Source organism: Canariomyces notabilis, assembly GCF_033297395.1.
Source record: "Canariomyces notabilis strain CBS 508.74 unplaced genomic scaffold N656scaffold_41, whole genome shotgun sequence".
NCBI lineage: Eukaryota > Fungi > Ascomycota > Sordariomycetes > Sordariales > Chaetomiaceae > Canariomyces > Canariomyces notabilis.
This window is the reverse complement of record NW_027041863.1, coordinates 41,840-69,669: the sequence shown is the minus strand read 5'-3', so window position 1 is coordinate 69,669 and position 27,830 is coordinate 41,840. Positions and strand designations below refer to the sequence as shown.

The following is a 27,830-nucleotide window of genomic DNA, read 5'->3' as shown; positions in this document are numbered from 1 at the left end:
GACCCTCCCGCATTCCGACATGTACAGAACGAAGCACTTCAGATGGAAGTTGACGCACGTGTTGGCCATCCTAGCTCATCTCGGTCTCACTGTCGCCGCAAGCACAAGCTACATCTACAATCTCAACAAGGGCACGCGGATGGCCGAGTGGAGAAGCCTAAGTCTCCAGACTTCTGGCGATTCTGTCCCTTGTCGCTTCGCAGTTTTGGGCGGGCTCGGGACCTTCGGCACGTTTGACGTTGCAGTCCGCGGGTTGCTCTTGACGTGCTTGGCCGTGGTAGGAACCTAGTTTTTCATTCTGCCCCCCGGCCGAGTGTGGTCGGGACCGAGCTAATCATACTCTCACAGGGGGCGATTGGAGCCGTGCTAAACGCCGCCATCTTTACCCTTCTCTTAAGCATGGAGCCCAATAGAATCATGCTGACCGAGGGCGAGCAACACTGGCGCAAGCAAGTTGTCACATTCTTTGGCTGCGTCCTCAACCTGCTCCTGGCCGGTGCCGGAGTCGGTCTCGCGGGCACATTGGGCACCAGGACAGCCGACTCCAAGTCGTTGATCGCACCCCTCGTCTGGGCATTAATTCAAGCGTATGTTGATTCGGCGCCAGCATGCAATGGCCAATGATGCAATGCGAAGCTACCCTGTCCGCCATCCCACTGCTGCACGGGACCGTACTGACAATACTGCCTGCCTCTCTAGAACACTATCCCTCGCGGTTGCTATCTTTGACGCCGTGAAAAATCACAACGAAGGCAAGGATCTTTTAGACTGATGGCCGGGGCATTTATAGCTTTTCTATTATAGACATCACAGCGATTGGCGGCATGGCGATTCCTTAGATAGCAGGTGCATTAGTTCTCACGAACTTGGGCGTTTGGGTCTGGCAGTCACGACCAGGGGGTTTGCTTGCATTTCAGTTCTGGGTCACATATATTAGTACTGGCAACTACGAAGTCCTCTGTGTAAGTTAAGCATGAGCATCGCGCTGTCCTCACCTCATCATGGCAGCAGGCGGAAACCCGCAAACTGAAAATTTACTCTCACTCATCTCCACGTTGTCAAAATGAAGTGAAGAAGACCCATCGCATTCCAGTCCTCTTGTTTTCACCTCTACTTGTTGTCGGGCTTCACTTGCAACTTTGCGAGCAAGTGCGAAGGGTGGGTATGACCTTACGTTCTGCGGACTCAGGCTCTCAATTTCGCCAAGAAATTTTCACCAGCTCGTGGGCGCTTGCCATCTGCACGGTTCTTCCTGCTGTGCCGCATTCCTCCCGATTTGGCGTGCAGTTTCCCGACGGCCTGCTGGGCAGGCAGCTGGCTATAAGGAATTGTGCGCAGCGTCATCGAATTACATTGCTTTGTCAGGTTTCTTGCATCTGCCCACTCCATTTTTTTGCTCCTCGCAGCTCCGCACCGGGCGGCGCGCAACTTAGCGGCGGCCACCATGAGACAGTGAGACACAAGCTGCTGGGTTTAGTCCCGCCCTAACCACCGCATCATGTTTCCCGAGAACCATGCAGCACCAGTTCCTCCCTGGCCGGGCCAGGACCTTCCGAGAACTGCGCCCGCGCCGGCGCACATGGCGGCGCCGATGACGGATGGCCGCCCAACGTCAAGCCCAGAGCGGAATTGCCGGACCCTGCAAGGCCCCTCGGCGAAGGAATGGGCCCGACATCGCGACACCATCATCGACCTCTACAAACAGTACCCGCTCAAGCGGGTAAACGAGATCATGAAAAGACACCATGGCTTCTCCGCAAGGTATGCCTGTCTTAGCTCTTCTTGGTCAAAACCGTCCCCCAAACCCCGATGCAAGGTACTTCGTATGGGCCTGCAGCGAACGCCGCACAATTCTTCCACGCCAAACAGTCCCACCAATGGCTCGGGTCATCCAAGCCCTTCTCCGCCGAGAGGATGCCCCTCCCGTATCCATCGCTTGATGTCCCATGAAGTACAAGAATCGACTACAATCCTGTCGTCGACCGCCCATTCTCGCCTCACCTCCGCCCTCTCACCCGGTTAGCCTTCACAATGACTCTAATCAGGATTACTGATTCCCTCGACAGCAAGCGTATGTATGACAAGCGCTTTCGGGAGTGGAATGTCTTCAAGAATACCAATGGCGACGAGAAAGAACGGGCCACACGACGGGCACAAGGCTCGCGGCTACCTGTGAGTCCGGGCGCCAGCAGCAACATTAGCCAGGAAGACTTGCGCCAAACTGTACGATGTGCCAGGACGATCAAGCAGGACGTAAGGACATCGCCGGCAAATTCCACGCCGGTCAGTCCGGTCATTCCGGTGTTGCCTTGCCCGGTTCCTCGGGCGCCTGAGAGAGGCAGCATCAGCATTTCGGACCTTGTCAGTCATCCAAATCCTGGACAGCCAACTGCCGCCATCGAGTTGCCGAAACTTGGGATGGCCCCCAACGCACCGGTTCCATTACCAGATGGCACATGCCAGACACCCCACTCAAGCTCGGACTTGTCAGCAGAGCACACGCAGGATCGCTCCCAGGCCCGTTCCGCGACCACCACCCCAGGGCCCAGTCTGGCCACTTACAGAGCCCAGCTGCACACCCTCGCTAAGTCTCCTCCGCCTTTGGTCGCACCCGACGCAAGGACCCGCACCATGGACTTCATCGCTTTGAAGCTCCGGGAGTACTTTGACTGGCAGCTAGAGAACATCCCTGGAGGTGTGGCCCCGGATGACTACCTAGGACGGAGAACTTCAGTCGAGTCCACACGGTATTGGACCACCATCAAGGATGCTCTATATCTGGTCAAGATCTCGGCCGGATCCGTGGACGACCTTGACAACCGGCCGGATCGGCGGGCCTGGCCGGCCTTTGCTGAGGCAGGGTGCCTTGCCGCCGAAGCCATGAAGACACAGCCCTTCGACTTCCTTCGGAACCTCTTTGCGACCCTTTCGCCGGCCAACACCAGTGCCCGTCCGGAACTGCGAAGCATCCTTCTCCAGTTTCTCACCAGCGAAGCGCAGAGCAGCCTCTCGCCGAATCACCCCATCACGCAAATCTGCCAAGAGCTTCAACGCGATGATGATTGCCAGGAAGTGTCGCGGCGCGGCCTGCAGTGCATGCTCGACATTTTTAACAGCCGGCTGGGCCCGTCGCGAGCCACCACCTTCAAGCTGCTCGACTCGCTCGCCACGCTTCTGCGGCGCAATGGTGAGTTCCATGCTGCCATGGAGGTCATAACGGAGCTGCTCAAATCGTGCCGCGAGACGTTTGGGCCTGATTCGGACGAGGCTCGGGCGGTTGAAAACGAGCTAGCGCACTTTTATATGTCAATCGACGAGTGCGACCTGGCACTCGGCCACTGCATGTCGGTCGTGACGCGCCCACCAGCAGCGAGCCAGGAGGGTAAACCCGTCTTCTACCAGGACGGCATCTCGGCCCATACGATGGAAGATATTGCCGAGATTCACCAGCGCCGGGGCGACATGGAGCAGTCCATTGCTTGGTTGGAACGCGCCGCTTCCATTGCGCTCAGCGTGTGGGGCCCCAAGGCGGTTGCTACAGGTCACATCATTGACAAAATGACCAGCCTCCAGCGACAGTTTGGCAAGGATCTGCTGAGAAGCGCGAAGCTGTGGGAAGCCGCTCTTGATTAGTGAAGAGCGCTACTAGTAGGCGAGGCAGACGGCCGCCTTACGCCGTACGACGCTCCTTTACCGCTGTGAGTGCAGCATTACGTGATACTAGCCTTGGAACTTCTGGATACCAACATCGTTGCGACGCCGCGGGTTTGTTGTTGGTGCGGATGAATCATAAGGATACTTAGTCCTGAACTTGGAGCAACCCAAAAGGGGTAAGGGGGACATGTATCTAGTTGAGAAACGGCGCGTATTCTAGTACCGGCTCGGGCTCAAGATACAGCGGATCTACCTACCTATATCTCTTCTAATTCATATCAGGATTATTTTTGCCAGACGATTTCCTTCCAAGAGAAGAAGTTCAAAAAAAGAGTTGTTGCTGTTCAAACCAGCTTAAAGGGATCCGCCGCGACACATCGCGTATTAAATCACTCTGAGGTCACTGGCAGCGCTTGGAGAAATTGGATACGCCCTGTGACCCGTTCGACCTTCCAGTTCTTTCTCTGCTTGGATAAATCCTATCGGACCGAAGATGGAGCTGACAGATTGGCGCTGACCCGTGAATGGGACCTGACTGGTTGGAACGCGATGTCAGCGTGAGACCTAAGGTGCTGTACTATGTTGAGGTCAACCTGCTGGATGGGTGGACCCCAGCAGAATGATTACACTACTAGTATGTACCTTGCCTTAGGACAGGCAGCAACGGTTTCTTGCTTTTTGCTTGCCGCCGTCGCCGGATTACTCAGGCCACATATTATTACTCCTAACTGCGGCCGCAATCTGGAGCTTTGCAGATTGAAGTTGGGTTCACTGACCCCCGGTCTTGTCGTATGGTAGGGATATCAGGGAACTGTCAGACCGTCCGTAGTAGTCAAGCTTGGGGAATGAAGTGAGTCAGGTGGGTGTTCTGGTTGGAACTGGGGCAGTCGACTTAGGTAGGTACCTAGTCTAGGTACTCTACTACATGTACTCAGTACATTGCGAGCAATGCAAGGTGCCTCTAAGGTCTCCATTACTAAGTTCGCGTCGAGCATAGGGTGCGAGTGCCTGCTATCCACGCAGTGAACATATGCATTCCACATGGCAGTCAAACATCGTCTTTCTTGCCATCTCCAGAGTTGTCCTTCTTGACAAGTGCCAAGACCCTAGCCCAGCTCGCTCTTGTTGTCGAAGGACCATCCCTTTCCCTCCTAGTTTCCTCCTATCCTACAGTTAGCGATGCATCAAGGCCTCAGGCTGTCAATATGTGCCAGGGGAAACCCGTGACGAAGTACATACATCTAGGGTATACTTGAAGATGGACCAGACAATGATGGTGATGCCTAGAGTGGCGGCAGCAAAGGGAAGGTAGGCCCACCAAGGCGGGTTGAAATCTAAGACGTCTACGTTCATGCCGAAGAGGCTCTGTCCAGTCGTCCGCCATCACTCCGGTGTTAGCATAGTGTACTGACAGTTACTGTATGTACAACTGGCGACGGAGTAACATAATGACTGGTACTAATAAGGTAAGGGAAACTTGTGCGCGGGGATACATACGGCGACAAATGTGAGCGGAAGGTAGATGAACTACATGTAGGAGGCAAAGGTGATGTCAGCTAAATGACTTGAGGCGTGTGTCTAGAACCTCACGATGACTGAAACGGGGCCAAATGGTTCTCACTGTTATCCAGCTGAGCCGCTTCATGCTCAGGCTCGTCGAAGTCGATTTCTGTGCTTCTCGGATTGATGTGAGGTTGAATTCCTGGTGTAGCACCTCCGTTAGAATTCCCAACCGCAAGGAGGACATGGATCAGGCGAGTGTGCTTGACCGGGCACCGCAGCACACTGAATTCACCCAGGTTTGCAGCGCGGAAACCTACTAGCTCGATGAGTTCCTTGGATGTCGTTTTGATCACGCCCAACTGCTCGTTGAGGAACCCTCTGAGGCTCTCGAGCGCCTCGTTGAACCTTGCCATCTCATCATCATCGTGGAAATTTTCATGTAAAGCTGTTTTAAAACTCTTGGATCGGGGTTCGGCTTTGTATACTGTCTGAAGTTCCTTGAAGTCGCGCAGTTGCTCGTGTACACCGGCTTCGAGTCTGACCCAAACCATGGCGTCTTGCAGAAGGGTGTCGATGACTCGTGGGTCAGAGCCCTTTTTGAGAAGTATCTTGAAACGCTGTGAATGTACTCCCGTCAACGACATCACGGTGCCCAACTGCCCCCCTGACCTGCCCGAGTCTTCAAGGCTGATATGTGTCCATCCATGTGTTAGGGAAAATGCCCTTACCATTGTTGTCTGTTGTTGGCTAGCGCTCTGGAATGTCTTTGTCCAGTGATCCTGAACCGCCAGCACAAGTGGGACGAAAAGAAACACAGCAGCCGGGAGAATTCGTCCAGGCGTGTGATCGGACGTAGTGATGAAAATTGTAGACTGCAATGCGTTAGTTTCACTCTCCAATCTCAAAGCATTTTCTTCATCTTCAGGGGTGGTCGACGCCGGTTCATCGTTCTTGGGGAAAGAGAGGAGATAATGTCCTTTTTCGGAAGCTTCGTCATCAGCCACTGGATGCCGTGAGCTCGTTGAGAGAAGTGAAGCGCAGGCAACCGCCGCTCATCGTTACTCTCGCCTCCAAGTCGTAGGACAGGGCATAGTGTGGAGAATGTACAGGAGAGAATGCCTTTGAAAGGGGTTAGCGCCGAGACGAATCAGCCTTGAGCTTATATCCAATGATGCCCTGAAATGTTGAAGGTGACTTTCTTGCGGAACAATCATGGCAAGATTTGAGTGTACATCCGGCAAAATCTACCTATGATGTGGAACCGTGACCGCTAAGGGAGTGGACCTGAATGACAGCTGACCGTACATATGTCTGGTAGTTATGGATGTGTAGGCAATAAACCTTAAGCAAAGCTTCAAAACCCACCCATTTCTGGAAGGCCTTGCTCGACTGCTATACGACTGGGCATGCTCTCGTAATCAAAATGGAACTCCGTGTCATCTAAGGTCGTGATCCGGCGCCACCAGCTGCACCGGAACCCCTTGTGGTGGTACTGATAGGGAAATCTCGTTGGTCCAGTAAAGCTATGGCATATCTTAGCAATCGATTCTGCGTATTATCATACAGGGGACGATGTAAGAAAGGGGAAAACTGAGTCCGTACATTAGAAAGCGCTCCTTCAAGGAGTCTTCCGAGTCGAAGAGCCAGGAATCTGGTGGCGCCCGGTGCCAATATCTGGAAAAGCTCGCTCTTACTAATGAGACCAAAGTGAGATGCTGAGAACCTGATAAGCTTGGGCTCAGCTTGCGGTCCGTCGCGTTCTTGTCGGCTAAAATCCGTATACAGGCTCCTCCATTTTCGACCTGGGATATTGTGGTTCGGACTGGCCGCGAAGATAACCCTTGCAAGCTCGACGGAGCGAAGACTAATCTTCAGTGCGGTTGTCCCGCTGAAGTCAAGAATGTCACCCCTCGCTCCGTGCTCTACCAGGTATTGGGCGATGGAGGTGTCACTGTCTCGCAGGTGGTCCAGATCGCGCCAAGAATGGTGTACTCCGCCATGAGTGACTTCTCCGACCGCCCAAAATGCGTCGTCAAAAGACAAGGCCGCTAGATGCAGTGGCGTGCTTCCAAAGGCATCCTGGTAGTTAATAAAAGCTTTGGCGCGGGTTCTGAGAAGACGCTGTAGGATGGCCCGGTTGCGGAAGCAAGCAGCAAGGTGGAGGATCGTAAACCTTGCAGGGAGTGATGCTGTACTAGTAGCGGTCTCGTCATGTATAAGACCGCGCTTGATCACCATGTCCAGTGCGTCAAGCAGTACCCTGGCCACAATCCCGACGATGGGCTGCAGGCTGGACTTGCCTTCATTGGCGCGTACTACTATGTCTGCACCATACTGAATAAGCAGAGAACAGATTTCATTGGCACCGTGCTTCCGCATTACAGCCGCTTGAAGTGGCGTGCCGAGCTCTCCCGCCAGAGAGTTGATGTCGATGAGAGAAGCCGACTGGTGTGACAGGACGAGTCGCAAGAGATCCAGATCCGCACTCTCGGCGGCGTGGTATATACACTGGGGGTACAGATTGGCGCCACTGGCAAGCAACAAGCGGACAATTTCCGTTTTGTTGCTCTGGATAGCCTTCGAAAGAGCCGTGGTGTCCTCCCATAGCATTTCGTGACGTGCTCGGGATGATGCATGTGCTTTCTCGTATATTCTTGCAAGTTGCATTGCAACCGAGCTGGTTTCCACTCCCAAGCTTCCTGCGCCAACTTCGGTCTCGTATGTTTCCATGTGTGGGAAATGCCATGTCGGCTTGTTGACGTCGGCGCCAGCTTGGATGAGCTTCCGGACCATGTCGACGTTGCCATTCTGTACAGCCAGATGAAGCGCCGGCTCATATCCGCCCTTGAGATTCACGTCTGCACGACGTGCTATCAGAAGATCGACAACTTCGGCCTGGTCATGTGCTACAGCATGGTCTAGAGGGCTTGCCTCGAAGAGGAGGGGTCCCAGGGTCTCCCAGGGAGAAGATGCGACTTGCAGAGTCCTTGTACGGTACCTTCTCCCAGGAGATAAACCTCAGGTTGAGGTCGACACCCTGTTCGATGAAGGAAGCCACAGCCTGGATGTCTCCCCTTTCGATGGCTTCCTGGAAGCTCATTAACTCGGAACTGTCCATTTTGCGATAGGCGATGCGGAGTGCGATCGATGCATCATTTGAGATCGTTGCTAACGTTGTCGTAGGCGCGACATGGTAAAGAGACTAAAGAGTGTGCTGGGCGATAACCGAGGCGCGTGCAGGAGAGGAGTTGAACCTCAGGTTGGGCAGGGACTTGTACCTAGGTAGTTGGTACTATTTTCAGAAGGCTGAAGCACTGCAGCCCCTGTCGTGGCCCCCATGTTACCTCAGCTTACCTTCCATAGCATGCCCGCTGCCCCTATTTCTGCAGCGTACCTTCCATTGGCCCTGAATTTTCTTTCTTTTCCTCCCGAGCCTCCCGCTCCTTCCTCAGTGCTCCGTAGCCCTGTCAATCAACTATTTTGAAGAGCCTCTCTGCCTTCCTTCGTCCCCTCGGTCCCTTCCGACAGGACCTGAATGAGGGGCACATCATGATACCTATGCACCCGGGACTGTCCAAACATAAGGTAGGTATAGTTCCTAGGTTGCCACCTTGCCCTAGCTGTCAACACATTGATAAGTACCAGCACCGGCACACCCACTTGCCATCCCGTCTGGTGCGTCACGGTCTTTTGACGCAGATTTCACTACCAAGGCACTACTAATGCTGCCGTGACTTGCTCACGGCGCTCTCGAGCATTGTAGCCGAGCTCGAAAGGACACTCCTCAGGGCGTCGGCTACGCGCTCAAACTGGTCGTCCGTCATGACGTAGGGCGGTGTCAGGAGCAGGCAGTGCTTATTTGTACTCGCGCGCAAGACAACCCCGTACTCAAGCAGCACCTTTTGCTCAATATCGGTAGCAATGTCCGAGATGAGGTCAACACCCAGCATGACGCCGGTGCCGCGCACCTGCTGGACCACATGGAGCCCCTCCAGCTTGCGTTTCAGGATATCCAGAAACACCCGGCCGCGCTCGGCGCACTTGGTGATCAAACCCTCCGACTCGACAATGTCGAGCGCGCGCAGGGCCACGGCGGCGCACACGGGGTGGCCGGACCACGTGTAGTCGTGCTGCCACACGTCCGAGACCATGAACTTGGTGCTCAGGTTCTCAAAGGCGGTCCGCCAGATGGCGTTGCGGAAGATGACGGCGCCCATGGGCAGGTAGCCGCACGTCAGGCCCTTGCTGATGACCATCATGTCCGGGCACACGCCGCCGTACAGCTCCATGCCGAACCAGTGGCCTGTTTTGGCAAAGGCCATGATCTGATAACAGTTGGGTTAGCTCGGCTACATAGGTCCTGTACCTAGGTAAGGTATGATTTCATTTTCTGTCGTGGTTAGACTGTGCCTGCTTACTTCGTCGGCAATCATCAGCACGTTGTGCTTTTTGCAGATCTCCTCTGCGAGGGGGAAGAAGTCGCGGTGCATGTCGACGGCGCCGCCATCGCCCTGGACTGGCTCAAAGACAAAGGCTGCTACCGTGTCCGGCCCCTCTCCCAGGATGGTCTCCTCCAGTTGCCTCGCTGTTGTCAAGTCTCAGGTTAGTCATGACAGGGGAAAGGGGGAGTGGGAAAGGGACGGAATTGTTCCAACATACCAGCAGCCTGCCCAACATTCTCCCCTGGCTTAATCTTGCTCTTGTCCATAAAGAGCTCGTGCGGTGGGTCGATATTGACAAACATCCTGTGCGCAGCACTGCCATAGACCTCCTTGGGCTGGCCCTCCATCCACCGCTTCCACCCGTAGTCGGAGAACTCGGGCTTCATGGAGGCCGGGATGAAGGTGCTGCCGTGGTAGCAGTTGCGGAACGAGATGAGCTTCTGCTTCCTGTAGCCGCCGCCGTAGCTGGTGCCGAGCGGGCCCGACTTGTTCCAGTAGCGCAGCGCGAGGTGGTAGGCCGCCTCGATGCCCTCGGCCCCGCCCGCCGTCAGGTACACGCGCGCCCCGTCCATCTTGTCGGCCCCCGGAAACGCCTGCGCGGCGAGTCCAGACAGCCGCTCGCACACCTTGACGGCATTGGTGTTGGTCAGGTTCCGCTGGTTGGATGAAACCTCAAGCTTTGCCATCTGCCGTGCAAATACAGGACATAGCGCGTGATGTCAGCCCACGATACAGCACGCCATCAGCTGCTGAGGACGTGCTAACGGGAACTACGCCTAGATAGTATAGCCAAGGCAGGGATTCAACGCACCTGTTCGTAGGCAACGCGGGCTAGATCTTCGCGGCCATGGCCAAGGTGGGCCACGGTGATGCCGGCCATGGCATCGAGGTATTCTTTGCCCTCAATGTCCCTGAGCACAGCGCCGTCGCCGGATTCAAAGACAACCAGCTGCCGAGGCATCTTTTGCATGGCCGGGTGTCCGAACCCGTGCATCTGGTGGGCCACATCCGAGTCCTGCAGGTCCGAATACGACGACTTTGGCTGGTCCCCCTGAGACATGGTGATGGAAGTGTGTCTGAAGAAGCGTTTCTGAGGCGCTTTCTGCAGCACAGGAGTAACTGCTTGTGCTGCTCTTAGGCGGCGAATGCAAAGGGGAGCAAACATGGAGGAACTGGGATTGCTTTGTGTAAGGTACCTAGATGGTAGGGTATAGGCTGCACAGGGTCCTTATGTACGGGTGTCGGCCCAAAGCTCAACAAAGATACCTGCTGTAGTCTATTAGTGTAGACTGTGCATGTGGATAACTATGGCTTGCATTATACGAATAATGATGACGCCCTGATACTGCGGTATTTCCATCATAAGAGCGATGGGGACTGGTAGCTCTCTCTACGTCATTGACTTTGCAGATACAACTGTCCCACTTCAGTCCACAGTCGGGCCTGTTTCCGTGATTCCGTCTATAGACTGGAGCCGGTATGAAAGGGAATCTTCAAGACTTGGAATGCAATTCATGATCTGTGCAAAACCAGAAACGCCAGTAGGTACCTAAGTACTTATGTAGTATTAAAAGGAACATTACGTATATTACATGTAAGAACAATGATAATAAAGCGTTTCAGGCATCCCTGGACGTCCATCCCACGTAGGTAGTAAAATATGTATTGAAGGACATCATGATGTAGTGTTAAATACTTGTCACCTCTGGTGTTCCCGGGGCAGGCTGGGCTGAGAAGCGAGTCTCGACGAAGCACTTGACCAGCCCGCCCTCCCTCTTCTCTTGCAGGTGATAGGCTTTGTCGATATCGTCAATGCGGAAACGGTGTGTTAGCATCATGGTTGGGTCGACCGTCCCGTTCTCTACCATCTCCAGGAGCTCTTCCCAATCTGCTGTGCCATTAGCGTTTTGCAAGACATGGATGGAAAGATAAAAGCGTGCGTGTCAGGGCAACTGGACTTGGACTTACACTTCTGGACTGGAGACTGGCCGCACCCAATGAGTTTGATGCCGCGTTCCATGAGTGATCCCACGTTGAAGTGGTTGGTGACTATTTTCGGTCAGAACATAATCATGAGTCGGGGTGAGGAAGGATTGAAGATCTGGTGTTTTCTATCACTTACACCCGACATAGTCGCCAATGATGCCCACGGCACCAAACTTCCTCGTCGACATGATGCACTCATTGATCATCTCACTCGTATCCTGCTCGGCACCAATCTTCAGCTCAACCTTGTGGACTAGGCTCTTGGCGTACTCTCCTCCGGTGGCGTCGATGCTGACGTCGACGCCGCCGGGGACCATCTCATGAATCTTGGCGGGCACAGTTTCCTTCTTGGCGAGGGTTGTGTAGTTGATGGTCTCGAGCTTGGGGATCTTGGACTTGGCGAACTCGGTTCGCCAGTTGTTGTCAATGCCGATGACTCGCTTCGCCCCCTTGAGAAACGCCCACTGGCAGGCCATGAAACCGATAGGGCCGAGCCCCCAGATGGCGACAGTGTCGTCCTTTTGCACTCCGGTGTAGACGACGCTGTGGTAGGAAGTGGGCAGGACGTCTGATAGATACAGGCCTTTCTCGTCGGGGATGGAATGCGGGAGCTTGAGCAGGTTGTTTTCGGCCAGGGGTATCCGCACATACTCGGCCTGGCCTCCCGCGTAGCCGCCGGTAAAGTGGGAGTAGCCAAAGATGCCGCCCATGCGTGATCCGTAGAGCTTCTCGTGGAGGGCGGATGCGTTTGTATTTTCGCAGGCCGTCGTCAGTTTCTGCTTGCAGTACCTGCACTTTCCGCACGACACCACAAAGCTGTTGACAACGCGCTCTCCGGGTTTGAGTTTGGTTACAGCTGGGCCGACGGCCTCAATAACGCCGCAGAATTCGTGGCCGAGTATGTCTCCCTTCTCAACTTGGAGAATGACACCGTGCATGATGTGGACATCGCTGCCACATACTGTGGTACCAGTCACTCTGACAATGGCATCCGTATCCTCGACGATTCGAGGTTTGCTGGCTTCGACTAAGGCAGCAGTCAGCTATCTTGTCATGATGCTCTTCAATTTTGTACGAGACTGTAGTGGCTTCAGGTTGTGTAAGTGGCCGGGTCATGACTTACTGACGCGGACATCGTTCTTGCCCATCCATGCCAGCGCCTTCATCTTCTCTCCGCTCTGATCCGCATACTTTCCGCCCTCACGGTCAGGATTAGCGATATCCGTGTGCGTCGCTCTGTCTTTATCGTCATGGCCGAGGACCGTCTCGGCCTGCTTTGCGGCAATGTTCAACGCCATTGTAGCTCACTTCAAGTTGTCAAGTGTTTCGACTTGTACGTTCAAGTTTTACTGCTTCGACTCCCAAAGAAGTCCAAATAGTCCGCTATGATATTTATGGCTTGTGATGCTGAGATGAGCCTGAGTTTAATCTGGATGTTGTATGCCGTTTCATGACGCATCGGTGACGACATGCTGGCAGCAACTGTACAATACAATACAAGTTTCTCCACACTCGAGCTCTATCTAGGTACCTTAGGTACCTACTACTAGCCTATCTGATGATTGCAACTCTACCTACCTTAGGAATATTCTGAATACGGTACACAATGCATCGGAGGGGTAAGGAAACGGACTTGGGAGTAGAGTAGGTAGTGGGAGTTCCAAGGTTGCTAACGTGATAACAGGCTGTGCAGTAGCTACCTTACCTCTGACCTAGGTAAGGTTGGTGTAGTTAAGGAGGTACCTACATGATACAACCAATATATCTATTGCCATGACAACGAACCAAAATACAACATCACCCTATTTCATGTTTACGTGTTGAACCCCAACACCATGCTTCATCAACAAACCACCAATGCCCCTGAATATCCACTTCCGCTTGGTAATCAGCAGCCAAACCAGAAAGACAGCGATGGTGGTTGGTACGGTAAAGGCCCAGTACACCCAGAACCTGTCCTGCACGACAGCTGGCTGGTCCCATCGCAAAGACGGCATCGAGAAGAGAGCGGCGAAGAAGGTGGCCGGTAGAAAGGCCATGGTCATGATGGCGATGGTCTTCATGGAGGCACTGTCGTTTCTAGTCGCTGCCGCGAGCCCGATGCTGGCGTTGGCGTCTTCGTGCGTCATCAGGGCAAAGAGCTGGGCAGTGCAGAGCATTAGCTCATTCCCAGTACTTGAACGCTAACAGTGCAGTGCGTTCGGAGGGACTCACCACGCTCGAGAGACGGTCAGCCCTCTGTTTGAAATAGACTTCAAAGTCTATATATGCCGCGATATGCCGCTCAAGAGCCGGCAGGGCCTCGATAAGCTCTTCCATCTTCTCCTGGTGCAGCTGCAACGCCTTACCGGGCAAGATGCCATAGTGTCGGCCGCCGTTCTTGTGTTCAGCCTTGATCACCTCGAGCAGCACATACGAATTATTTTGATGACGGCTCCTGTTGCTGGCATTCATCGCAACCTCGTTGACAGCCTGAAGCCAGCTGGTGAGCTGATTGATATTAAACTTTTCCACCAGTTTCAGGGGCTCGACGCCGCGCCAGCCGAAGGGATGGAGGCCGAACCCCGTTTGTTCCTCGACGTGGCGTATGACGCCCAGTTCCCAGCCGCCCGCGTCGTGGTCCGAAATGTGGAGCAGGAAGTGGCAGGATAAGTAGCAGGGGAAGGACGGCGTGAAAATATAGGCGCGGTGCGCGCGCACGAGGTCGACGAAGAGCGGGAAGGTGTCTTGCCGGTTTTGGCGCTGCAGAAATAGCATTCTTGTGGTGAGGGTTGTGGGGTCAAAGGTCCAGACCAGCGCATAGACGCTCGTGCCGATGAACCTTGTCAAGAGAAACCCCCGGCCGTGGTATTCGTGGAAGCCGTCGTAGTTGCGGCATATCATGTATTTCACCGAGGGGTCCGCCTTCATGCAGTAGAGCAGCTCGTTGAAGACTGCACGAGAGATGGTGAGGGACATGTCCGGCTGCCGTCCTAGGCGAAGAAGTTTCAGCCTTGCTTTCGTGGTATTGTTCGGCAAAACTTCAGGTTCAAGGTTGCGGCTATTTGAGAGAAACCAGGCCCTGAGCTCATGTTGAGCTAGAGTCAACAGAGACCAGCGGTCCTGCGGCTTCGGCACCAACGAGCGATCATTGGACCGAGTCTCTCCTCGTGATTCCGTGATCTCCGTCTCTCCGATAATATCCTCGCTTAGTTCTAGAGCGCTGTATTTGTAGCGCGGTGGCGGATCTCTAACCCACTGCTCCTTTTCGAACACAGAGTCGGCCAGTCGCCTGAAGCCTTCCATTATGCACTGCAGTGTGGTGACGAGGTCTCCAGGAGTCTGTTGCAATACGGCAAAAGGTGTCCTTGCCTGCAGAGGCTCTGGGTTACCCTACCTACCTATATAGTACAACAAGTCTCAGCTGCACACAATCATGATAATGGACTAGTAAAGAACTTGAAGTGGCGCAGGCAGTCGGTCTGGATTTCGCCGCACCTACCTCGTACTAGTACGAATAGCGTCTACAAAAACTGCAGAGCAACATTCAGCCACCGAACTAAATACAGCCACACTTTCCCCTTCCCTTGGCAGCTGAGAGGCCGCCAGATGTTCCCACATTCCCATCCTTCTCCACCCCCATGGATCTTATCGAAGACGTGCCAGCACCAGACATCCGACATACATTACCTAGGTAAGGTACACCTACCTTATCGTATATAGGGTAGAGGTACCTTATGCATCGACTACAGGGAGGTATATAAATGTAAATAGGTGCCTACCTACCTTACAAGGTAGGTAAGTCATGTTCCTATTACTAGTATTATAAGTGCGTTCACCATGAATAGGTAGGTAGGTAGGTAGTAAAGATATCTACAGAAGTCTCAACACATGTACAACCTGAAGTTCAAACCATATATATCCTCAAGCTACTCCGGCTGTCTAGGTCAGTAAGGAGGGATAACCCGCAGATGCGGTTGTGCCAGATCGGTAAAAAAAGTGGCCCCCTTGACCGTAGTCGGCGCTCCCGCCTCAGTCACATTGCAGTTCTGCACCCAATTGCCCTCGGACGCGTACTTGTCCTGGATATACTTGGCGTAGCTCTCCAGGGGGCAGGACGAGCCAGGGCCACTGCGGCAGCTAGGAACTGGATAGACCTGATCGTTCAGTCTGATGCGCACAAAGGTCTCGTTCTTCATGCCTCCATAACTCCTTGCTGCCACAGAGGTTGGCCGTGGACGGCAAGGACGGCGAGTGGAAGTGGAGGTTGGGACGGAAGAGGTTGTCGTCGCGTTTGACCCGGGTCCCGTCGTGTTGGTCGGAACCAAGCAGTTGAGTCGCTCAAAGGCAATGGTGCCGCGCATCGTGACAAAGCGCGAACCATGCCAGAGCCGGTCGTCGTCCATTTCGGTCGGGGATAGGGGTTGCTGGGCGTCAAACACGCCGCTTGCGGTCACCAGCTCGGTGAGTTGTCCGTCGTTGAGGAATGCCATCAACAATTTCGGGAGCGCAAAGGAGGTGGAACCATCCGCCCCGACCCCTTTAGTCCCAGGGCCTTGCTGGAGTAGACCAACCAAAGCGTTCAGGAACGGCGTCATCATCTTCCGCGGCAGGTCCGTCCCGGGTCCAATGCCGTAGTAGTAGCGCAGGTCGTTGGAGTACTCGTACATCTTGAGCTCCTCGTCGGTGAAGACGTCGCAGAAGGGTGACAGCCGGCCTGTGATCTGGCTCTCGAAGCCGCAGAGGTACGGCATCAGGTTGACGTCGCTGAGGGTAAGAGTGAGGTTCCCCTGAATGAGAGCCTGCAGCCGCTTCTGGACCTGGGGCTGCCAGATGGCGTCCCATGTCGACTTGTTAGTCCCGCCGCTGGCATCCTTGAAGTTGGGACACATGTCTGACGGTGCCAGGGAGTCTCCGATTGCCGAGGCTAAGCCCTTGGACGTGACCGAGACCAGCCTGCCCAGAACGGTGGCGTTCGGACCCAGAAACCCGTGCAGGAAGTTGCTGGCCGTCTGCAGCACGCGAGTGTAGTTGTTGGCCCAGACAAAGAGTTCTTCTCCCTCACTGTACAGCTGAGGGTATCTGTAGTAGTAGCAGGTGTGCCCGGTTAGACGTGTCTGATCACACTGGCACAGGGGAGGGCGCCCTTACCTCGTCCGCAGTTGGTACCCCATGTCCATGGCCTCTTTGTATCCGGTTGGAGACTGCTGCGCAATCTGAACCGCCGGGTTTGTCAAGACGGTCCTCCACTTGGGCAGGAAAGACAGCGCCCCTTGGGCCGTGTAGTTGTAGACCGAAAACTGAGTCCAAAGTCAGTAATTGCGGCATGATGATTCATCCACACCCCGTGACGCACCCGTGATTCCATTTCCTTCCACTCGTTGTAGGCGCCTGAGTCCGGATATCTCGATCCATGCCGGGACACATAGGCGGCCTGGTCGACGTAACAGTTGTCGGGCACATCGGTGGATATGCCGTGGACATTGGGACCTGAGAACCACGGGCTGTTGGCACCCAGCCACGTCAGGGGGCTCTTGGAGTTTTGGCCGGGCCAGAGCACAATGTCTTGCTCAGGGGCGAGGAAGCGCGGCGATGAGGCCCCCACGACCGCGGCGTTGAGCGCCAGGCATGCCGTCCCGAGCTTGAGGTATTGGGTTGACGAAGCCATGTTGGGTGACGAGGAGCCTGCGTTGGAGAGAGCGAAGCTGGGGAGAAGGAAACGGGCGGACCTTGTACGTTAAGAAACGAGTACCTACCTACTTAATCTCGCGGCCCTTGGAGCAATCCTATGTGCCTCGCGTCGTTCATGTTATCATCCTTGCCTGCCGTCTCTTCCGGGTCTTCCCACTTTTTTCCAACCTTCACACTATCACGGTGTCTACGCGTAGGGCTGCGAGGACGGACATAACCACAAGTAGGGAACCGAGATAATAGCCTTGCCAGGAAGCTGCACAAGGCTCGCTTAAAGGTTGTCGGAAGTCGTAAGCGCTCACGTGGGAAGGGGAGAGGGTGTGATTCGTGACGCCGGTGGGTCCCGATACTACAGTGGAGGTCTGCCCGGAGATGAGATTCCCAAGCGGGGGATGCCAATCGTCGGTTAGCTCCCGTCGTTGATCACAAAGTGGAGAGTGGACCTTCCAAGGTTTGGTTACATGCACCGCTGTGGGCAGATCGATTTCTACAACATATAAGTAACTAAGTTAACAGGTGAGATTTGAGAAGTCAGTCAAGTGGAAGGAGCCGAGGAACAAGGGGTTGTTGTTAGTATTAATTATTACACCTATGAGCCTCCCCTTTTTAAGTTATTTCTTGCGAAGATTGGAAGACAAAATCGCTATTCTATAGACGAGGTAGCATGTGTCTGCATGAACAGGATACTACTACTACTAAGTCAGGCGGAATCACATTATCAAATGCGTGCTTTTGTTCACTGGCTAAGCTGGTATTGTACCTGCTGCGTCGATGCAGGTGTGGAGATGGAAATCTGGATGGACTTCTTCTAGGCCGTGGAGAATGGAGATCTGGAGATATACATGTGTAGCTTGAAAGGAGATGGTTATCAAAACCGCTACATGCCGCTAAGAAAGTTCCATCATGAGTAGACGTTGTGAGGATTCCTCCCCAGGGTACTGTACCCCCCGATATGCCCCTCCTGGATACCTAAACAGACAGTTATGGTAAGAAATCTCATAAACAGCATTATTATCCCTTAGCTCTGACCAAGACATCAGGTCTTATCCCCCTGACATCTCATCCGTGTACCACGTATTGTACCTTCATTCGACCCTGTTGCGGCGCGACCCCTCTGATGTCTGGAGTCTGGAGGACACTGGTGTAGTGCTAGCCATATGTCACTCTTCCCCTTCCCGAAGCTCCTTTTCGGTGTATGGCAGGCCGAAACAACCTCATTTCCCATCCCGAAAGAGCAACCCCTGACATCCGGGCGACGGGAGGCTAGAGCTCCAGTCAGGAAAGGCGGGTGTTGGCGCCCATGTTGGGATAGGCTTTATAGAGGTCCTCGATGGCGCTGGTACTAGTAGTTGTAGTGCTCTGGCCTTGCTGGGCTTGCTGGGAGGAAGAAGCAGTATCGGACGCCGCTGATGACTTGTTCAAGCCGTCGGTGACTCCCTGTTTCTGGGAGCGGCGAAGCTTGCTCAGGAGGCCCCCGTCCTTGGCCTTCGTGTCCTTGTCCTGCAGCAATGGGGCGTTCGAGGCGAGCGAGGTCTGGTCGAAGTCTTTTCCCGAGGACGACATTTTGGTATGTGTCAACTTGTCAAGTGAACCGGGTTTGACTCAAGAGAGCGCGTCAAGTTAGGATGCTCAGGTGTTAAGTATGTTTTGCACCGCTGCAACAGTGGTTGAGCTGGAACAACCTGGACTCGGTCGTCAGGTTACGATGAGGAATCGCCGCCAGATATACCAGGGCCCAAAAGCGATACATCTAAAGATTGAGGCAGCGCTGCTGCAGGAACAATACCTACCAGTATGCTGACACGCGTGCGAAAGATGGGGATGACGCTGCATATCAGGCATCCACGTACTTGTTGACGAACTAATACTGGAGAGATACTGTACTGGTTCGCCTGTTAGGCAACAAAGAACCCTAGAGGGAAGGCTTGAAGTCCAACCTGGCTATCATTTACATGTACAGTAGCCCATCTTGGCCTAGGTCGCTGCTCAGGGGTCACGTATCATGATGCATCTCTCATTTTCGAGAAACGGTGCAGTGACACTTGACATCCCGCGCTCCTCCCAAATCCCAATCAAATGAAGGCGGTTGGTCTCGGCCAGGACTCATTAGAGCTTGCAACATCATGCAATGCGACGGCTGTACGCAAGACATGGCGCAAAAAGCGACGCGGCGCATCAACTGCCAACCAGCAATTTGCACCTCAGATATGATGAGCAAATAGGGATAAAGTCAGCATACGAACGCACTCGTGTCTTTCGATCCCAAAGCTGTGTGTCAATGGCGGTGAGCGTCGCGGCTAATATACAACTCGCGTTGGGTGACACATCATGATGAGTCACCTAGCAAATAAGGTACCGTGACGTACTTATACTACCTTATACATGAATGCAAGTGCTGGCCAGAGCCTGGTAGCGAGTGCGATAGCAAGTACAGCTCGTATTGGCGTGCGTGTTTAATGTATTTGTGACTGTTCGCCCTGGTCTGGTGGTTGTAGGCCGCTTTCAAGAACCCAGATCGCTAAGGCATGCTCAGGATAGAGCTCGTCGCCTCGATGGCCTGATAGGGAAGCTGAAATAGGTGGACATACTGCGTGACGGGTCTTCTGGGTCTCCGTGTGAATGGTCAAGATGGGTATAGTACCTACGTACCTGTATCGAAATAGGATCAGGTTCCACGAGGTCTATGCAGTACCCCTATTAGGGAAGATGCCATGCTGTGTTACATTCCACACCTCCTCGGCTCCTCATCACGGGACTCGGCGGTCTGCACCTGAGTGCTCAAAAGGCACTCGCATTGCTGGGAAACAACAGGATAGGGGAGGAGGGCGAACTAGATTTGACTGGTTCATTGGATTCGTATTCCTGGAACACTTATGTACGAGCCTTGTGCTCAGCAGCTGCAGTGGCTAGGTATTTTGTCTCAGATATGTGAATATGCCGGCTGCGGTGGTTCTGTACCGCTGATGAGGTATGAACCAGGCTGAAAATCTCATATAAGCCCCTAAGAACTCCAAAAATGGGCAAACATGAAGGAGGCAAAGGGGGCACAATTAGTCCAATCGAGGAGGATGTGCGGACATGCGGTGTTTAACTCCATGCATTTGGCTATTCCCTGCAGAACTTAATCATACATATTCAATGAAAGGCTACATCACGTAGCCGACCCCTCTCCTATCCATCTCACTCGACACCGAGGATGTTTGACTCATAGACGGTCGTCGTCTTTCCAGTGTTTGAGTTCTCGATCTAGACATATGAGTGTCAATACATTGTACCAGACACCATAGACATCAAACTGATATCCAAACTGGCGTGCCATGGCTTACCTCGTACCGCGGGTTGTCGGAGCTCGCCTGCACGTTCCGGCCGGCCTGTTGGCCAGGCTCGGTGAGAACATTCATGATCTTTCCAACGCTCTCGGGCGTATTGGAGTCGGGACCTATCAGATGGAGTGTAAGCAGGCCGCAAGTGCCAAGGGAGTGTCTCTGGAGTGATGGAAGACGTGTCACCTACCGCCGATGGGCTTGTACCGAACGGTCTGTCCTTGTTTGTAGCCTGCCATGGTGCTCACTGATTGTTGAAATAAAAGCTGAAGGTGATGTGACTGGTTGAGTTGCTCTCTGTGGTCTGTAAAAGGTGCAAGTTCCAGGAGAGATTTTCACGCGCGTTGCTGAATGTCAGGTCAGGTCATGCTAGGTTTATATACCTCTTGAGGAATAACAATCTCACACCGGGCCTTCCATGACAGATGTCCTGGTCAGGGTTGTCTCTACAGGGCCTGGAATGTCGCAATAAGAGCAAATGATGTCACGAAGACATCGCCGTGAAAGCGATTGACAAAGACGTCAACCGTCGAAGCCATCATGGCTGGAAGCCACCCCACAAGACATGACGCAACATGTTGGGAATTCGGATGCATATTGCTCTCAACTTGCACGTCATGACAAGTCCATGGCGTCCTGACACTCGAATGCATGTGCGCAGTGGCGTCAGTTGCGGAGGCACTTTGGAAAAGTGGATTGATACGAACACAGAGAGGGAATGGTGCAGTCATGGAAACTCGCACGTATTGCAGTAAAAGTTTTGAGATGGCTAGGTATCTGAGAAATACAAGTCCTACTAGTGATTTGGAAGGTTGTGTACTCGAGATATTTACATCAGGGGGTGTGTAAGTTACCGAGGTACATCGGGATCCTAAGCTACAGCTCCCCGAGCCCCGGACCATTTCATCCCCTCCACACAGCCGGGCCAGGCGGTTGATACGCATCCGGCTGCATGGCGTTGATGTTGACCAGGATGCCCGGGTCGTTGCTCTTGTAGGCGCCCGGGAGGGCAACCAGCGGGCCCGGCGTGCCATTGCCGCCCCCTGTGATCTCAATCTGCGAGCATGCAAGATAGAACTGGGCCTTGTTTGGCTGCATGGCCATGTGCAGCGCAATCTGCTCGACTCGCAGGAGGTATTGGCCCGAAGGGGTGCTGGCGGGGATGGTGGTGTTGACGGTCTGGTATGTGTCTGTTTAGGTTGTCAGTGCCTGTTGCTGTTGATGTCTGGTTCTGAACATGAGTGGAAATGGTGGTGCATACTCTGTCCAGGCCACATCTGCTGCTTGTTCTGGTCGATGGTGGGCTTCCCCGTCGCGATCTTGAACCAGACGGCGCCCGAGCCGTCCCACGTCTTGGCCGACGCCCCGGCGGGCACCTTGGCGAGATAATACTGGGTCGGCCCCGGGTGGTTGATCTGCTGGGTTGAGATGTAGTGGATGGTTGATCCGGCCGGAACGGTGGCTATGTTGGGCGCATTCTGGGACGAGTAGCAGCGGATGTCCGGGCTGGTTGGGTTCTCGATCCCCTGCTTGCTCTGCGCGTTCTTGGTCATGCGCGTGACGGACCAGTCCTTCTCCTCGGGCTTTCCGTTGACTACAAGTCTCGGGAATGTGTCTGGACAAGATGGTTAGTCCGCATCTCTGCTCCGGATGGTTCAGAGGGAGACTTGCAATGGGCTTGGACGGCCGTAGCCGCAAGCAAAAGGCTCGTGAGGAGCTGCATGCTGCTCTCGTCTGTTCAATATTGACTGTGAGACTCTTCAAGATGACTTTGCAAGAATACCTAAGCTCACAGGTCTGCCTCTGACAGCACTGCCAATCTATCCGCAGTAGCACGCACTTATAGTTATAATTCCATGTAGCCCCCTGAACGGACGACAAGCCACCCGCCGCCATCAGGAACGGCATACCAACCAAGTATTGTCCAAGATACGGACCACGGTCTCCGTTGCCTTCTAGGCATCCTCTTGCTTCCAAGTTAGGTCCGGGGTTGAGACAGAGCGTTGTATTGGACTTGCAGACCACGGTCATTTAGCCAGCATCCGACCGATTCCAATGGAACTGCCGAATCGTGGGGTATCCCAGAACAGGAGAATCTTGGAAGTCAAATCACATGGACACCATATATTAATCCATATCGAATCTTCGGCAATCGTCTTGTTTCTTTTCCGGGGTGCATCTTCTGGGCAGTGACCGGCTTATGCGGCCGCCCCTGACCCCCTTTAGAGACTTGCTACGACCTAAGCACAGGGCATCCACCCAAGGAGTTCAAAATGGTGAACGGTAATATCTAGGTAGGTTCGTATGTGCATTCTCAAGTATAAAGTATATACAGAATTTACTCTGGCGATTGCTGGGAGCCCTATGAACAAGTTTCGCCTGCTAAGGTAGTATGCTCTCATCTCCCATTTCAGTCCATTAATGAGACAGACTTCAGACGGAGCGCCCATTTTCAGTTTTCAACCGCCAGCTATCTAGCAGCTGAAGACCGGGGGGCCAGGGTTCTGGTACGACGTGGGAACAGGCCAGTTGATGTTGATCAGGATGCCCGGGTCCGAGGCCCTGTAAGCGCCAGGGAAGGCCACCTTGTTGGGGGGATCGGTGCTGCCGCCGCCAGTAACGCCAATCTGAGCGCACGAGATGTAGAACTGAGCGCCGCCGGAGCTCTGGGCAACGTGCAGGCCAATGTGCTCAGCGCGGAGGAGGTAGTAGCCGGACCGGATGCACCTCGGAATGGGGACCTGGAAGGAGCTCTTGCCTGTGATTCGGAGATATGCACGTTAGATACCATTTCTTTGTAATTCTCCTCTTGTTGCGTCCTTTGCTCTGTCACATACCGTTGTTGGGCCATGTAAGCTGGGAGCCAAAGTTGGGCTGCTCATGGTACACCTTGAACCACACGGCGCCGTCGCCCCTCCACGAATTGATGTCCTGGCCGTCGGGCACCCGCGCCATGTAGAACTGCATGGGGCCGGGGTGATAGACGTTGGGGGCTGCGTAGTAGGTCACGGAGGAACCAGCCGAGACGTTGTAGACGCCCTGGGCCGGAGCATGGCTGGACTGGAAGCACCGGATCTGCTGCGAGTTGACGTCGCCGACGAAGCCGTTGTTTTGCCAGTTGTCGGCCCTGCGAACATACTGCCAGTCAGATCCGCCTCCGGCCCTGGGGAAGGTGTAGTGGCCGCTGACCCCGAGGGCAGCGGCGAAAAGAAGGGCAGCGGTTGCCAGCATTGTCGTGGCTTGAGTCTTCGGGGGGCGAGCCTTGAATACAACACAGGGGACGATGATGATTCTCTCTTGATGGCGTCAGTGACAACTCTTTCATCTCAGAGCCATCATGAGGGTTCGAATTTATAAGTGCTCAGGCTGCCGCTAGCTCATGGTCTGGTCTTGCACATCTTGCCCAAATTGAGCAGCTTCCGTTGCTGGGGTTCATCAATTCGCTTGGCAAGGCCATCCGTCCCCGGATATCACCCATACATGGTCATGCTAAGGCTCTGGTAGCCGGCTGCCGCCTTGTCCCGGCCGGCTAAATTGCCTTTCCTACCACTTACAGAACGGACCGATATTGTTATAATCTATCCCAAAAGAGACGCCCACTTCACTCCGCCTCACGAGAACCAGACTCAAGTCCCGCGATGGCGCTGTGGGGTGCATGAATGGCGCGCTAGCAAGCCGGAACTTGATGCTCTCGAAGCCGAGAGACTCGATTCGAACCCGCATCAACCGCCGCAAACCTGGAAATGGGCATTCATCGCTAAAATTGTCTTTATGCCTCTCTGCTGGAATACGCAATCGCGCATGAGAGCCCTCATGTTCATGTTCTCGGATTTACGGTGTCAAAGTCGCGTGTAAACAAACCCCTGACGTCCAAGTTGCATGTCCTAGTGCTGGTGTCACTCCCAAAATTTGGATCTATAGGTACCTAGGTAGCTTGGTAACTAATCTTGAACGTCCACCACTACATTTTGTCGTTGCCTTGATTGATTGGGGGTCAGGGGTACATGTGTGCATGTGCAAGGTGCAACAGTGAAGTCGGTCCGTCGTACATAGCTTGAGGCTGGGCCTAACTCACCTTGCATATCTGACCCGGACATCTAAGGGAGGTACCTGGGCTATGTAACATCACGAGTTGCGGCATTTGTTACTCTTGGTCCCTGGTACAGCTCCTGGTCTACCAACGTTGCTTGGTTTAACTGATTAAAACAATCTTATGCCAGAGTCCACTCGATCGAGTCTCCGAGCACGGACAAGCGGTAGTATGAGGCTAAGGTACCTCGACGAAAAGGATAGCAGTTAGCTGTAGAACTGAAGAGGCGCAGAGGGACGGCCTGAACCCCCGCGACATTCTCTACTCCTGGTGGGCCAAGGTAGGATGCGTTATGGGCCACTAGCAGATCGTGATCGCCGCGGCAACATTGGAGATGACGTCCCGCTGTCCCGGTCGCGGAAATCGGTTTCGCTTGCCGCTTGCCCGTGCAAGGAGTGGAATTACCTGGGTTTGGCGACCTGGCAAGCTCCGATACCCCTGCCCTAATGGTATCAAATATCTCATCCTTTCACTGCACACTGCCACTTCATGTCTTACCTTTAGACAAGCCCTAAAAGCGAAGTTGACTCGGGAGAATACAGACAGGACACCAAGTCAACTCTGCCATCATCGATATCTCCAGTCATGCAGCAGACTGGCAGACCCCCTTATCATACCTAACATTTATGTATACACATCCCAAACTATCGACCGAACATAAGCAGTAGTATCTGTTTCAATATTGGACAACAACACCCGGCAAGCCACCACTGTAACATGAATCCAGCCGAGTCCAAGACATTCAACAGGGTCATCTCTTCAAGACCTCGCTTTCATCGGATGGGGTAGTGCCAGGATCTTAGTCGCCGCATGCTCAGACACAATAACGATGGCCGCAGACGGGTTGGCAGTGATCATGCCAGGGAAGATGGAAGCGTCCACAACAAAGAGATTGTCCATCCCGTAGACCTTGGTGTTCAGATCCACCACGGAGGTGCCCCCCGTCCTCCCGTCGTCGGTGCCCATCTTGGCGGTACCTGTCGTGGCTTGGTCAGTACTACTTACATCGTATTCCACTGAGTCCACTCCAGCACTGAGCACGACTTGAAGGGACTGAACTCACCAATCCAGTGGTTGGAACACCGGCGTGCTGGTGTGGCAGGTATCTGGCCACTGTGTAAGTAAATGCGGTCTTGCATAGAGCATATGTGTCCAGGATCTACTAAGGTAAGGTATTCTTACCGAGTTGACAAACTGCTCGGCCGTGACATTGGACGGGGGAGTAATCCACGTCAGATTGGCCACACCCTTCAGCGACTCCTGGAGATTGATGAGGCCCTGGATGACGGCCTCCTTGTCGTGCTCGTCCCGGAGATACGGAGGTGTCGAGACAATTGTGTTGAGCTGCCTCGTAATGGTCATGCGCCCTCGCGAAAGAGAGCCGGTGCCCAGATATTGCGTGATGGTCATGGACGCTGCAGCACATCAGTTCCTGTTCCATACCCATCGCTAGGCAGGGTCGCCCGCGCGTAATCTAGGTAGGTGGGTACTAGGTAAACTCACTGTTGCGTTTTCCTTCAACCCGGGCTTGCCAGTGAAGATGCCGGTTGATGCCATCCCTCCCCTTGATGATCTCCCAGAACTAAGGGCAGACTGTTAGTACTACGAGAACTGGGCTTGTCGAGGCTGTCCACTCACGATTGGTCCGATATTTGGGGCGGCTTGGGCAAAGGGGCCAATTCTACTTTCTTTACCTCGAAGCATTAACCCCTTATTCACGCATTTCACCGTTGAAGCCTTGAAGGGTAGGTTAGGAACTACTCACTCAGATAGATCTCGGTGTCGCTGACGATTGGTTTAGTCCATGCGGCATAATAGTCGTAGAAAACGACATCGGGATGTTCGACCTCGATATCAGTCTGCCAAGTGCAAGTCAGCAGTCGGCGGTTAATATTGGGGAGTTGAACGGCTGCCCGTCGTCTGTCAGGTAGATCGGGGCTTAGGGTATTCTTACGCCCACATGGTCGTTAAGATTGTACCCGACCGGCAAGTTGATCCACTGGTCCGATGAAATCATGGTAGGCCCGTCGGCCGAGTTGTTTACGACCCGCAACTGGTCTGCCGGTCCGATTCCGCCTGCGTTTCGTCAGTCAAGCTCGCCGCCACTTGTGCAACCCCATCATATCGCCTGATCAATGGAAGCTTACTCCTGAACAACAGCTTCGCAGAACCAAACGCCCCTGCTGACAAGATCACCCGACCCGTGTTCGGAGTCAGCGACACAATGCCAGCATGGCCTCCACGGTTGCATTCCACCTCGACGCCAGTGGCATGACCACCAGTTCGAACAACCCGCTTTGCAATCGTGTTCGTCCAGAGTGTAAATCCCTTGCGCCCGCTCGCTGTGACGAGATAGGTGGCCAACGGACCGCCTCTTTCGCCTCCCGAGTACATAAAGGTGCTGTGCCCGTACGTGCGGTTCTTTCGCTCGGGGTGCTCATTTGGGACGAGGTACTCCCAGCCAGCCGCTTTCAGACTACCGCCCAGCATGTCGAACCCCTGCGACAGATACCGCTTGCCGTCCATTGAAGGGGCAATGGTACCGGGGATCCGGGAGAAAACGCGCTCCGTCGCCGCTGCGAGGTCCTTGTTCTTCCATCCCTCTGGGAAGTTCAGATCCCAGTCGTCGGGATGCGGCTTCCACCACAGGCCGGCGTTGACTGCAGTTCCTCCCCCGAGCATGCACCCGGCCATCTGATCGACGTCGGTGCAAGCCACCCCGGTCGGGTCAGCCCAGATCTGGTTGCAGAGGCCAGGGACGTCGAAACGGGTCAAACTCGTGTTGTTCAGCCAATCCGGCTTCATGGTTCCGCCCCATCGTCCAGTAGAGGGCGGCCCCTTTTCGATCAGGAGAACGCTGTGCCCTGCCTCAGACAAGCGGTCTGCCATTGGGATGCCCCCGGCACCCGAACCCACGATAATGTAGTCATACGTCTCGGTCGACGAGACATTGGCGCATGTTGCCTGGGTCGCCCCTGACCGCGGCCCTGAAAGAGAAAGGTTAGCCGACACCAATCGAGGCAGTCGCAACCCAGCATTTACCTACACAAGGCAAGCGCGCTCCCAACGAGCCCGAGCTTAGATGAGACGTGCATTCCGACTTACACCGAGAACAAGGCGGATTAAGGGGAGGGAGGCGGGGGGTAGAGAACCAGATCAGCC

The 27,830-nt window shown here is 54.2% G+C and overlaps 13 protein-coding genes across 13 annotated transcripts; 2 read left to right on the top strand and 11 right to left on the bottom strand.

Moving 5' to 3' along the window:
• Positions 1-19: 19 nt before the first annotated feature.
• N656DRAFT_719893 (uncharacterized protein) lies at positions 20-772 on the top strand (the record flags this gene model as incomplete). The annotated part of the gene is made up of 3 exons (XM_064812404.1): positions 20-277; positions 349-587; positions 700-772. The coding sequence occupies 3 exons, from the start codon at positions 20-22 to the stop codon at positions 770-772; spliced, it is 570 nt and encodes a 189-aa protein (XP_064665102.1).
• A 499-nt stretch (positions 773-1,271) lies between these two features.
• Positions 1,272-3,963, top strand: N656DRAFT_763187 (uncharacterized protein). The gene is made up of 2 exons (XM_064813291.1): positions 1,272-1,761; positions 2,067-3,963. The coding sequence occupies exons 1-2, from the start codon at positions 1,499-1,501 to the stop codon at positions 3,631-3,633; spliced, it is 1,830 nt and encodes a 609-aa protein (XP_064665101.1). The 5' UTR covers positions 1,272-1,498; the 3' UTR covers positions 3,634-3,963.
• A 569-nt stretch (positions 3,964-4,532) lies between these two features.
• Positions 4,533-6,002, bottom strand: N656DRAFT_763184 (uncharacterized protein). Its single transcript, XM_064813290.1, has 5 exons — positions 5,475-6,002; positions 5,276-5,356; positions 5,152-5,181; positions 4,894-5,019; positions 4,533-4,816 (listed from the first exon to the last, which is right to left on the bottom strand). The coding sequence occupies exons 1-5, from the start codon at positions 5,886-5,888 to the stop codon at positions 4,703-4,705; spliced, it is 765 nt and encodes a 254-aa protein (XP_064665100.1). The 5' UTR covers positions 5,889-6,002; the 3' UTR covers positions 4,533-4,702.
• A 280-nt stretch (positions 6,003-6,282) lies between these two features.
• Positions 6,283-8,440, bottom strand: N656DRAFT_506571 (ankyrin). Its single transcript, XM_064809881.1, has 2 exons — positions 6,760-8,440; positions 6,283-6,680 (listed from the first exon to the last, which is right to left on the bottom strand). Exons 1-2 carry the CDS (start codon positions 7,948-7,950, stop codon positions 6,594-6,596), a joined length of 1,278 nt encoding a protein of 425 aa, XP_064665099.1. The 5' UTR covers positions 7,951-8,440; the 3' UTR covers positions 6,283-6,593.
• Positions 8,441-8,876: 436 nt separating this feature from the next.
• N656DRAFT_719824 (PLP-dependent transferase) lies at positions 8,877-10,659 on the bottom strand (the record flags this gene model as incomplete). The annotated part of the gene is made up of 4 exons (XM_064812399.1): positions 8,877-9,482; positions 9,576-9,742; positions 9,817-10,255; positions 10,411-10,659. 4 exons carry the CDS (start codon positions 10,657-10,659, stop codon positions 8,877-8,879), a joined length of 1,461 nt encoding a protein of 486 aa, XP_064665098.1.
• A 468-nt stretch (positions 10,660-11,127) lies between these two features.
• On the bottom strand, positions 11,128-13,008 carry N656DRAFT_785160 (GroES-like protein). The gene is made up of 4 exons (XM_064816321.1): positions 12,709-13,008; positions 11,722-12,612; positions 11,568-11,648; positions 11,128-11,487 (listed from the first exon to the last, which is right to left on the bottom strand). The coding sequence occupies exons 1-4, from the start codon at positions 12,881-12,883 to the stop codon at positions 11,288-11,290; spliced, it is 1,347 nt and encodes a 448-aa protein (XP_064665097.1). The 5' UTR covers positions 12,884-13,008; the 3' UTR covers positions 11,128-11,287.
• A 214-nt stretch (positions 13,009-13,222) lies between these two features.
• Positions 13,223-15,023, bottom strand: N656DRAFT_785159 (uncharacterized protein). Its single transcript, XM_064816320.1, has 2 exons — positions 13,800-15,023; positions 13,223-13,726 (listed from the first exon to the last, which is right to left on the bottom strand). Exons 1-2 carry the CDS (start codon positions 14,541-14,543, stop codon positions 13,388-13,390), a joined length of 1,083 nt encoding a protein of 360 aa, XP_064665096.1. The 5' UTR covers positions 14,544-15,023; the 3' UTR covers positions 13,223-13,387.
• A 138-nt stretch (positions 15,024-15,161) lies between these two features.
• N656DRAFT_849337 (histidine acid phosphatase) lies at positions 15,162-17,585 on the bottom strand. The gene is made up of 3 exons (XM_064819339.1): positions 16,921-17,585; positions 16,716-16,864; positions 15,162-16,646 (listed from the first exon to the last, which is right to left on the bottom strand). The coding sequence occupies exons 1-3, from the start codon at positions 17,230-17,232 to the stop codon at positions 15,512-15,514; spliced, it is 1,596 nt and encodes a 531-aa protein (XP_064665095.1). The 5' UTR covers positions 17,233-17,585; the 3' UTR covers positions 15,162-15,511.
• Positions 17,586-18,530: 945 nt separating this feature from the next.
• On the bottom strand, positions 18,531-18,818 carry N656DRAFT_802579 (uncharacterized protein; the record flags this gene model as incomplete). The annotated part of the gene is made up of 2 exons (XM_064818258.1): positions 18,531-18,591; positions 18,658-18,818. 2 exons carry the CDS (start codon positions 18,816-18,818, stop codon positions 18,531-18,533), a joined length of 222 nt encoding a protein of 73 aa, XP_064665094.1.
• A 1,192-nt stretch (positions 18,819-20,010) lies between these two features.
• N656DRAFT_840342 (uncharacterized protein) lies at positions 20,011-20,817 on the bottom strand (the record flags this gene model as incomplete). The annotated part of the gene is made up of 3 exons (XM_064818940.1): positions 20,011-20,501; positions 20,582-20,694; positions 20,769-20,817. The coding sequence occupies 3 exons, from the start codon at positions 20,815-20,817 to the stop codon at positions 20,436-20,438; spliced, it is 228 nt and encodes a 75-aa protein (XP_064665093.1). The 3' UTR covers positions 20,011-20,435.
• A 490-nt stretch (positions 20,818-21,307) lies between these two features.
• Positions 21,308-22,472, bottom strand: N656DRAFT_785156 (lytic polysaccharide monooxygenase). The gene is made up of 3 exons (XM_064816319.1): positions 22,250-22,472; positions 21,840-22,193; positions 21,308-21,768 (listed from the first exon to the last, which is right to left on the bottom strand). Exons 1-3 carry the CDS (start codon positions 22,299-22,301, stop codon positions 21,482-21,484), a joined length of 693 nt encoding a protein of 230 aa, XP_064665092.1. The 5' UTR covers positions 22,302-22,472; the 3' UTR covers positions 21,308-21,481.
• Positions 22,473-23,052: 580 nt separating this feature from the next.
• N656DRAFT_719805 (lytic polysaccharide monooxygenase) lies at positions 23,053-23,809 on the bottom strand (the record flags this gene model as incomplete). The annotated part of the gene is made up of 2 exons (XM_064812398.1): positions 23,053-23,336; positions 23,416-23,809. The coding sequence occupies 2 exons, from the start codon at positions 23,807-23,809 to the stop codon at positions 23,053-23,055; spliced, it is 678 nt and encodes a 225-aa protein (XP_064665091.1).
• Positions 23,810-25,427: 1,618 nt separating this feature from the next.
• N656DRAFT_719976 (GMC oxidoreductase) lies at positions 25,428-27,763 on the bottom strand (the record flags this gene model as incomplete). Its single annotated transcript, XM_064812412.1, has 9 exons — positions 25,428-25,645; positions 25,732-25,774; positions 25,851-26,083; positions 26,172-26,250; positions 26,307-26,352; positions 26,430-26,527; positions 26,623-26,744; positions 26,816-27,655; positions 27,715-27,763. The coding sequence occupies 9 exons, from the start codon at positions 27,761-27,763 to the stop codon at positions 25,428-25,430; spliced, it is 1,728 nt and encodes a 575-aa protein (XP_064665090.1).
• Between the last annotated feature and the right edge of the window lie 67 nt (positions 27,764-27,830).